General features: G+C 44.6%; 1 protein-coding gene across 1 annotated transcript in view; it reads left to right on the top strand.

Annotated features, from left to right (window-relative positions):
- The window catches only part of adgra1b (adhesion G protein-coupled receptor A1b), a 171,096-nt gene that overhangs the window by 110,001 nt on the left and 49,826 nt on the right, over nucleotides 1-11,269 (top strand). Inside the window, exons 13-14 of the mRNA XM_023425928.2 lie at nucleotides 8,410-8,620; nucleotides 9,109-9,317. Coding sequence (XP_023281696.1) covers nucleotides 8,410-8,620; nucleotides 9,109-9,317 — 420 coding nt within the window. The remainder of the gene's footprint in view (nucleotides 1-8,409; nucleotides 8,621-9,108; nucleotides 9,318-11,269) is intronic.

Raw genomic sequence — 11,269 nt, 5'->3', positions numbered from 1 at the left:
CCTACCCACCTCCTATGCCACTGCGGAGGGAAATTGTTAAGTCACGCAGATTCATCAGCAGGTTACCATGGAGACACCTGGGCAGCACTGGCTATACCTTCTTGCCACTGAATCATAAATGGGAGCAAAGACTGCGGGCCAACATATCTCAGTGGTTATTACCATCAGCTAATACACACTATACATCATGTGAAGGAGACAAGATGCACATCTCAACTCCCCTGTGCATCTGTGTGTGTGGGTGTGTGTGTGTTTGTGTGTGTGTGTTTGTGTTACAGCAATTGGATTCATTACAGCATGAATGTCAGCTGTTAGGGTTACACTCTGCAGTGTAATTATTTCATTCCAGTTAATTTGTTGAGTCAATTTTTCCCTCAAACTGCAAACTGTTTGATGGCATATGTTTATGAGATCAATACTCAGTCTTGGCTCGCCAAAACTGAGAGATTGTCATAAACACCGCACACGCAGAAAATCAAATAGCGACTGAAAAGTAATTGAATGATTCAATCTGCGAAGCGCACACATCAGTTCACATTCATTTCACCTCCGAGCTGAATCTCAAATTACAATCTGAAAAGGCCCTAAAGAGACTGCAGTTGTTCTACACTACCCCCCCTCTCCCTTCAAATGGAGATCTTCTTTAATCATGTGGTTCGAGTGGAATACACACTTTGTGGTTAAAGCTGCGGCTCTGATTGCGGTGCGAGTGACATTTGATATCTGTACAGTACAGTTAGAGACGCGGTGTCTCGTCTTTTCCGTATTGGACTGATGACTGAAAATAAGTAAAGGTTAACCTGGCAGTAACTGAAAACACAGCTCATAGATAGACTGAACTAAGGGGGGGTGGGCAATTATACACTTATCCATCGAGCGGTCCAGATAGAGAGGACAGGACTCTGCAGCCTAATCCGAAGTTATGACTGTGTTTCACCTCTCGGGCAGGCCCAGCACACCCACTTTGTGTGATAGCCAACTGTTATTGGTGCACCAAATGACCGCCCATTAATCCTGTCTCCCTGCAGCTGAATCAAACTTGAGAAGCATGAGTGTGGGAGAGAAGATGTGGTGACAGTAAAGTACAACCTGGACTGACTCCAAAAGGACTGTACGACTGTGTGTGTGTGTGTGTGTGTGTGTGTGTGTGTGTGTGTGTGTGTGTGTGTGTGTGTGTGTGTGTCTGCGTGCGCCTGCGTGTGCGTGCGTGTAATCCTTATTCAGCCTCAGGTGAAAAGGTACGTTGTTATGGACCGGATGCTGACTGCTTTTCTTGGGATTCCAGTCATGGCAAATCAGTCTTATTCACAAACAGGCCAATTATAACTGGTTCAGCAGTACTGAGAGTGAGCATGTTGGTGAATAAACAGGTAATGAATGGTTTAGAGTAAATGAATACATGAATAGATAAAAGGCTCAGGGTTTGGCTGTCTTTGAAGGCGCTTGCAGGAAAGCCGTTTCTTCAACTTACATGGACAAGAACATCAAGGTTATTTACTTAATGACGCGTCCAAACTCTTATTCGGAGAATGTGTTTTCAACATCACTTTCTTACAGCACTACATAGATCTCAGACATTTGTTTTACATTCAACCGCTCAGCAGAGAGCAAACTTGTCACTGAGATACAATCCTTTGAAGTCTCCAGCTTCTGTGTCAGCGGAACTGGAATCTAACATTAATGTAAATTTAAGGCCGATAACTAAGACATGTCTCTCCTCAAAGACGATACAGATTAGAACAACCTGTGCAGCTGCATTGATCTCATCCGCGCTTGTCATCATTGTTCTTTCACTATTTTTCATGGATGTAGCTGCTCTTGGCTCCGGCGCAGGAAGATTACATTCCCATTCTTAATCAGGCCAACGAAGCTCAGATCGGCTTCGTTATTTTCCAACTGAGAATCGACCGTCTGTGGACACAAAAGCAGATCTGTGTGAATCACTGCAAAAAATGGAAAAGTGGAACCAGGCTAACACAGTGGAGGTCAGTCTGTGTTGCTCACTGTGGTAAACAAGACCAGGTCAAAACCTAGTATATGGCTGGTGTGTGTATAGTCGGTGTTATTGAGGAAGTACTCGAAAGCTGTTACAGCTGTAAACAACTGACATCATTGCGTCATATTTGCACTCTACCTGGCGTCAGCCGGTTTTATCCCTTCATCTGTTTGCTTCTCTCCTACACCCTGTGCTCACATGTACAGTATTTCAATACGGCTGAATTCTCAATAAAGCTGTTGTTGTTGTCTAGTTCACATGCATTTCTGTTTCTGTCGTCAGACAACGGAAGTAGTGACTGCAATGTGGTCCATTAAGACTACATATTAACTCCCACGCCATTTCCAAGCTGCTCTGCTACCACTACAGCCCTGATTTTATAACCGCAACACCGTCTGACAAAATCACCAAACACAAGTTAAAGACAAAGACTGTGCTGTGATTTGAATGAATGATCACTCAGAGAGAAAGTCAGAAGCAACAGAATATCTTCTCATTTTGTCTCTGTCGTAGAACACGGCCTGTGCAAGCTCAAACTGCTGCTCCGCCTCTCTGCCCATCACTGTAGTAGACACAGAGCTCAAGAGGAAGTACTGGTGACTGTCTAAGTAGCTACAGTTTGTTGCTAGGTGTATTTTTGATAAAAAAGTCTCTTAATCTAGTGACAAATGTGTCAAGCTGGCAACACTGCAGACTGTAAACACTTCATAATGGAAACTGTTTTACACCACTTCATTTTGAAACAGCAACAGCCAATGGGGGAACTCCAGCACTCGGCCGGCTGACCAGTGATGTAACTTCATCACGCAACCATCACTTAGTCATTTAGCTGCAACAGCTGACTCAGCGTGGCGGTGTGAGTTGGGGAGAAGGTGATGCTGCAGCAGCGGAGGTGAAGATTCTGTTGAAGTTGAGATTAGTTGAGACAGAACGGGTCAGGGATGTCACGCTAACATAAATCTGGTAGTCGGTACAACTACCAATGAAATTGATACCAAATTCGATACCACAACATTAAACAGAAAACAACACAGGCTGCTGCACATGTGTGCTATTTCATATGACTAAAACCTTATTTCATTGTTGAACCCCTCCTTGTCCCTCTCTCTCTCTCTCTCTCTCTCTCTCTCTCTCTCTCTCTCTCTCTCTCTCTCTCTCTCTCCTTCTCTCTCTCAGACACACACACACACAAACACATTACCAACAGACCGGGTAAAAATAACAACGCATACTTGTTTATTTCCATACAGAGCAGGGAAGTGAGCCCCGATCACAAGTGGTCTCTCAAGACGCATGTGGAGATGCATTTTAATGCAAAGTGTGAAATGACGTACTTACAGCTGTCCACTTGTGATCAGATCACCTTAGACATATGTTAATGCCAGGTCGAAACAGGGCCAGGGAGACGCCTGTGGCTGCCCCCCCATCTGGGCACGTTGTCCAATAGCGGTCAGATGTGACGTCTCACTCTCAAGAGAACTTCCTAAATAACTATAGTTTGTTATGAAATAATTACATTGAATAAAGATGTGTTGTCCTGATGCCCAGGTGACTACAATGACACCAAACAGTGTTTTACTCTAAACACATGCGTCTATGGGTGACAGGTCTACCCTTGGTTCCGTCTGTCCAAAAGTGATGTTGGATTCCCTTTCCTTGTTAATCCCATCTTGATATGTTGTTCCATGTTGGTTGAAAGAAAGTTCTGGAGGTTAATCAGCGGTGAAAGCAGGGCAGCAGCCCCCTGCTGCTACAGGGGCCTGTGGACTCTCCTGTGGCTGTCTGGGGCCATTAGCAGTTGCTTGTCTTATCTCTGCTTCCTCCAAAAAGGTCTCAGGTTATAATTGTCATGTACAGATATTGCATGATCTTTGATCTTAAAAATGCTCACATTGGACGTAAAAAAAAAAAAAAACATTTAACATAATGTTTTTCAGAATACCAACATTTTGTCTGGCTTTAAGGAAGCTTCCCATATATTGTGTTCCTTTCACTGTGGATGAATTCACAGAGCTCACTCTGAACAGTTTTCAGTTTAACTACTTTCTATCCACTTGTTGCATCTCAAGTTTCATACATATATATATACATATATGTGTATATATGTGTATATATATATATATGTGTGTGTATATACACATATATATATATATATATATATATATATATATCTGCACATGAAACAGAAAGTGCATGGTCTGATACAGTGGTGCAGTAAGTTACAATATGTCGTGTTTTGATTTCGGTGAATTTACTCTTTAAGTATAAACGGGAGCTGTCTCAGACAAATGGAAAAATATATATTTTTTGTGTGTCCAAATTGTTTCTCATCATTACAGTGCTGCATGAAAATATGTTCTTTCAGGAGATGTTCTGTACCGAGTCACAGTCGCCTTTGCTTCACTAACAATGGGGATGTAGGCTACGTTGATGTGGCATCAGGAGACTAATGAGACAAACTCTTCTCATACATTTCTGTAAATGAAGGAAGCTGAAAATGGCGGATGAGGTTCTGCAGAGAGAGTCGTATATTAGCATTAATTACTGCTGAAAATCGGTGAATTTCCCTTCTAGGATCTGTTCTCTCTCAGACTTAGCTCCTTTTGGCTCATTATCAATCACCCTGCAGCTAATATATTAGTTATGCTTTTACACACAATGAATTCATTAATTTATAATCCACAATGCCTTTTTAATCTAACAATGCTGTCCATCTGTTGCAGCCTCTTGAATGTTTTTGTTGAGGAAACCACCCTGTGATGTGACAGTTTGAGTCAGAGCTGACTGAGGAGAGTGTAGCTGACAGCTGAAGTACAGCTCTGCCTCTCCAAAGAGCCTGAATTCCTGCTTCAAATCTGCTCAAACGGTCGCCCCACCCCAACTAACACAACCCTTCTGGAGGAAACAGACTCTTGTTGGCATGGCAACCATGTAGGACTGTTTAATTTCTCTTGATAAGTAATGCTAACAAGACTACAGAATGGTAATGCTCAAGAGGAAAACGCCTTTTAAGCTTCAACCGTGGCGATCGCTTCTGCAGAATGACGTGTCCTTTGTCAGTATTTTCATGTCAGGCAACGCAAATATGTTGAAACCTCTCTGGCAGCTCCAGCAGGGGCGTGTGTTTAAGCTCTTGCTAAATGTTACTTGTGGGCAAACTGATTTATTTTCAGGCTCTAAAGCATCATGGGTAGGAACGACCCCCTGAAGTCTCCTGATGTCTACCTATTTGTCATGGTCATTGTGTCTTTGACCACGTCTGTGCTGACAGGACTGCCAGTGATGACAAAGAAGAATTATGCAAATCTCCCATCATGCTCGTCAGCAGTTCTTCTCGGCTGGGGCCGAGCTCACCAAGCTGCCCTTTGAGCTAAATTCATTTCATTCATAGTTAATTTCCAAGTTGCCGCCTGCGTAAATAAATAAATTTATCTCACCCACAGATATATCTACAAAGGCACAGAGCTGTAGCTTTTTCTAATTTTGGATTATACAATAAAAACACACACACACACACTGGTGCTCTTAATTTTCACCTTTGTCTAAACGCATTCGGCAGTAATCCCCCTGTGAAATCAAGGAGCCATGTTTAAGCATGATGTTTACGCTCTGATTTGGTGGCTGCCCCGGGTCAAACACGGCTGTTGCGTTTTGCCCTGCAGGGTGTTTAGCAGTTTTATGCTTCTATCACGCAGGGCTGTGCATCAAGGAGCAGGTGGAGCAAGACGGAGGGAGGGAAGGCGGATGAGAGGGAACAGCCTGAAATAGGAGGTGACTGCTGACATTCACCTGGATGCCCTCTGTAAGGACAGGAATAAATGAAGGAAAAAAGAAAAAAAAAGGAAAAGGAGAATGATCGCCAGGCTGGAGCGAGAGATGGAGGGGAGTGCGCGATTATGGTTACTAAGGTTACAGCATGCTGCCCCGATGGAGAGGGAGGGGCTTGGAGGAAGGTCAGACGGCTGAGGTACATCCAGCTAAATCAACTCTGAAGTGTGAGGTCCCCGGTGGTGTTGGGGTTGAGGAAATGTAGCTGTTTAGGTTGCTCAGGAGGAACATAGATTGTAGCTTAGAACGAGACCTTGCACACACCGTGGCTTATAGCACACCCTCTGGGCTGCAAATCCCTTTGATACGCCACATAAAAGAGGATAAAAGATGTAGACAGAGATGAGGAGACAAGTATATGAGATAAGATTTATTTTTGTGAGTTGTACGCTTTGAAAACACCCACCCACCCCCCCACCCCCCGGGGATGGAGGTCACCTGGCATCCGCGCTGGCCGTATGAGACAGGACCCCCTCGAATAGCGTGCTAGACCAGTGTCTTAACTCTCCCGATTGTCAAGAAGGTTAAAATCCTCTCTGACTCCGTCTCTGATGTCTGTATCCTGTGACGTCTTGGCAACAGACTGCCAAGCTTTGGCCGTTCAGAGAAAGGAAATGATGCAACATCATTTTCAAGGCAAGACTTCACCGCAGGATGAAAATCAATAGTCTTTCAAGAGTGAGTCAATACAGAAACTAATAGCCAACAAACCCGATGCTGTAGAATCACCTCCGGCTCCTCACATTTGGTGGCTGTAATGTAAAGTAATTGTGCTTAAGCACGCCTTTGCTCTTTGTCACATCTGGAGAATTGTTTTCAGGATAATAGAAGGACCAGGAGCATCAAAACAACCCAGACTGTGGCGTCTGAGGGGCCACAAAGCCCGTCAGCGCTCAGGGGGGCCCACACGTTAACAAACACTACAACGCTGCAGCCGGCATTGGAAACATAAGAACGAACAACTGAGCGCTTGTTTAACTTGATTAAGAAATTTGGCCATCTGTCTCCCAGACATTGATTGGGCCGAACGTCTGACTAAGCAGCTTCCCATTAACTGTAAGGGCACTTTATGGGCATCCACATTCATCTTAGCCAGGAAGTTTCCCTCCCCTGTAGGCTCAAAGTGCTGATCCTCTCGCACTGGAGGGTGACGTGATTGAAAGCTGAACAAAACAGACTTCATTTGGAAAGCGATCATTATCTTTATTATGAAGACATATCGTCTGCATTCGCCATTAACATTGTTTGCCATTAAGGGTCAGTGAGCGGATTAATATTTGGGGACCTTCTGTGTTTTTTGGGGTCTTCCTAGAAATCTGTTCTTGGTGCACAAATGTGTTAATTGCCTCGGCTGTTATGTTCATTTGAGAGAGCAGCTTCCGTGTAATCACTTCTTAATAAATCAACAAAAAGAGGATGCCAATCTGTCTGGTGCTCTTCAGTGTTTCCTACTGTGATGAAGGTCTCTGACCAGGAGGTCAGCACATTACAACAGAGGCAGTGTGTGTAGAAGCCTTTTCCTTTTGAACCTCCTGTTTATTTGCCTTTGGAAAGTCCACTGTAGTTCCATTTCTCTATTTTTATTCATGAAATATTGAACACATAAGAGCCTGAACGTTTCTATCAGCTGAGCGGATGCATGGAGTTGAATGTGCGGCCACATGTGTGGGTCTTACACGCTGACTGTGTCACTTTGGAAGTTTTTCTATGATTAAACTTGATCTTTCAGCGGGGTTAAGTGCAGCCCGCCCTGTAAGAGCAGCGAGTCCACACACCCTTGAGCAACATTTCTGTCCACCAGGGGCATCCATTCACTAAACCCTGAGCTGTGCCAAAAGTTCCTGCAGCTGTTATCATGAGGCTCCAAAAAGGCTGGGTCCTGATTTCAGCTCAGATTCTCTTGGGACTGGAGAGGCAGACACTTCTGACTGCTCATATGTTATTAGTTCAGTATGTAAAATTATTATTCATAGGTCATAACACATCAGAGGAATTGTGGAGCTTCAACGCAGCTCTGGTGGGATTTTTGGCTGCACGGGGGATTGTTGTTGGTTTTTTTTTTTGTTGGTTTTTTTTTTGCAGTTACAGCAATAAAAAGCAACTTTACAAGATCAGTTTGGACTCACATGGACTCAAAGATGGCGCGTGTCTACACCTTGATATTCACAAGCCATGCCTTTCTCCCAGAACCCCCCCCCCCCCCCCTTTTTTTTTTTTTTTCCCCCACAAAATGTTGCCAGGGATGTTTTTTTTTTTCTCTGGTGTTTATAGTTGGTGAAAAGAAGATAAAGTCAGACCGGTTGTCTCTTTAAATCAAGCTGCAGTGTTGATGTGCCCTCAAGCTGAAATGGTAAGAACCATTTCCACCTCTGCGGCAGGGAGCCTGACCAAATAGGCGCACTAGAGCGCTTCAAACGTGATTCTCATTCCCTTGGTCACTTGTGGTCTATGGTCGCCTCCACTCATGGAGAGGAAAGCAATTTGTCTGTCTTTTCTATGGGAGTTTGTTTTTTTTTTCTTTCCTGCGCATCTCGGATACATTATTTAATTTTTATTTTCCTCTCTTTTTTTTGTTCCATCCGCAGAACTCAGTGGCAGTCGCCTCAATCCATTTACCGCTGGCTGGTACGCCTATCTCCTCCTCTGCGCTGCAATCTGTTGATAACTCCACTTGCAAGCTGCAGTTCATTGTGTTTCGCAATGGGAAACTCTTTCCTTGCACAGGGAATTCGTCAAATCTCGCAGACGATGGGAAGCGTAGGAGCGTTTCAACACCAGTTGCTTTCACCAAATTAGGTAAGAGGAAATCCATTTTTATCATCATGCTTGTGATGTCAACGCTTGTACTGTAATGCCGACTCGGACTACATGCTTACACACACACAGAGAGAGAGAGAGAGAGAGTGTGTGTATCAGCTTGTTCTGCGCAACAAGCTTCACAGCCTCCTGTGCACGTTGCCAAAAACAAAACAAAAAAAAAAAAAATAAAGGAAAACTCTTTGCCTTTTTTTTCATTTTAATGAACGTTCACATCACATTTTACTTTGAAAGCTGCTTTATGTTTCCATTTGAGATTAAAGTTTACCCACAACACTTCACACAACTGTCTGACACTTGAGTAACGCCATACATAATGTGTGTGTGCGTGTTGTGCGTGCAGGAGTTTATGTGTGAATGTGCGCGTGCCATGTCCACGCTTTTTTTTTTTTTTTTTTTTTTTTGCCACATGCACTTACAGACTTTCCACTTGGTTTCCCTAATTGAATGTGTTGCTTTTCTTGCAGATGGGTGCAGCCTCGGGAGCACCGTGCACTCCGTTACTATCGCTCTCAGGCACTTCGCACTGGGTGTAGACCCCACCGCAGCCTATTGGGATTTTGACCTGCTGGATGGACACGGTGGCTGGAGGGCAGAGGGCTGCCACATAACAGGCTCCGGGGGCAACACGACCACCATTCATTGCACCCATCATAATAACTTTGCTGTGCTAATGGTGAGTAGTCTACTGTGTGGTATACCAGTGTCATTCATTTTAGCACACCCATGCCCCCCCACATAACGTGTCTCCCACTGCTTAGGGCCTGTTATGGATCAAATGCATCTTTCAGCTTTCACCACGGAATAGATGGAGTCACGTGTTTTAAGAAGCACTTCATGCAGGGACCTTTAAAAGCTTCCCTTATTGTTGCCCCTTCAGCAGAGGGGAAGGATTTGTCAAATGCGCTACGGGGATTTATTGGCTTTGGAGTATGCGCCACGCTAAATTCCCCCCTATATCCTGGAAATGAGAAGTTGCGTGTTGTTGTATAGTCTGCCACCTTTTCCCGAAAAGCAGCACAGCAGCTGAAATAGAAGCGATGCTCAGGAGAAGGAGCGCCTTGTCAGGAGCTATTCGCCTCCGAGCGCATGTGGTGTGCTAATTGGTTGCAACCATCAGCCGAGCAAAAATGTTGGACTGTGAAACATAGCAGCGTTTCTTCTTCTTCTTCTTCTGTGTCGCTCAACCTGGTCTCGACGCCGCCGAGATGCCTTCCACTGACGACGTCCCCCCGTTCAAAGTGATTTCATGAGGATAATACCAAAAGCGCAATGGCATCGCATCGCCCAGTCGCTCCATAGAGCCGCTGCGCCTGGTCCGCTTTTTTTGGATGAAAAGAAATCCTCCGGATGTTTACCGAAGAGTGGGATTCGTTAGACTGGGAGGTCAGTTTTCAGTAGAGCATGAAAAGTGTTGTGCTTGAGATGTCGGTGCTTTCCGAGTTGCCTTTTTTTTTTTTTTTACCTGCATATTTTATGAAGCCGCTGTTCAATTCCGTTGTTGTTCGTGTGTGGAAATGAGCTGGCTCGAAAAAAGCCGCATAGGAGTGAGAAAGAGTGGGGTACAGAGGGGGGAAAGCGGCGTACAAAGAAAAAAAAAAGACATGGGGTGCTCAGAGGGAGAGAGTGGGATGTCTGTGGAGAATACTAAGCTGTTGTCAGATGGAGAGCAGATGTCAGATTGTCATTGTGCATGTATTTTTCTATCAAACACGGGGCTTGGGGAGGCGCGCCGTGAATGGGCACCTTGTGGTTGTCAGAGAGTGAAGCGAGGTCGGCGAATTTGTCTGATTTTGAGGCAGGAGATTAAAGATTTGAACTTCAGGACACGTCCGACAAGTAGAAGGCAGTCATAGCGATGGTTGTTAAGCCGTTACAGCAACGCTCACATTATGGTCTTAGGCGAGCGTTTGCGCCGGGGATTGCGCGTCTACTAATGCAGTCACCACACCCGCCTGGTCTCTGCAGTGCCCGAGAAAAGGACCCTTATTTACGGACTTGTGACATCATTCTCCTGTTGGCCTCATCTAAAACACTGTATGTTGCAACAATGACCCTTATAGCTGAGGGTGGCTTCTGCAAGTACTGGACCTGTTGCATAATCTTTTCACGTAAAACTGAGAGGAATTACTGGCTGACTGCAAGTTGAACATTTTTAATTTACAGTATTTATAAGTAAGGAGACTCCATGAGTGAGGCTCTGATCTGTAACTCCTGAGTGAAAGCATTGAAGTAACATTAAACCCCCAGCCTTTGTTTTTCTTTCTGCTGTAAAGGAGGACCAGGGTAACAAGTTGCAAAGTCTGCATGACCAAAGTTACATGTTTCAGCTGCTGTGACAATGTGGAAAAGACAGGTGACGGCAGTGCTCCTCTATCCTGGGTGTTGAGTAGTGTTCAAGGCAGTCACACCAGTACATAACATAGCTCTATCACCTTCCTTGTGTCTAAATGATACAGCTGAATTCCTTGTTAGATCAGCGGTCTGCAATATGCAGTGTAAGGATCCATCTCATGGTGCATCTGTGATGTTGAGCAAACTGACAGCCACAAAGCATGACAGCTTTGAAAGATGAATAATGCAACAAAATCATTTCAAAGAATATGGGTGGTGGTGGTGGTGGTGGGG

This window comes from Seriola lalandi, unplaced genomic scaffold (assembly GCF_002814215.2).
Source record: "Seriola lalandi dorsalis isolate HSWRI2012SDOR001 ecotype SW California unplaced genomic scaffold, Sedor1 jcf7180002054795, whole genome shotgun sequence".
NCBI classification, from domain to species: Eukaryota; Metazoa; Chordata; class Actinopteri; order Carangiformes; family Carangidae; genus Seriola; species Seriola lalandi.
The sequence above is the reverse complement of the archived record's forward strand: the minus strand, read 5'-3'. Positions and strand labels throughout refer to the sequence as shown.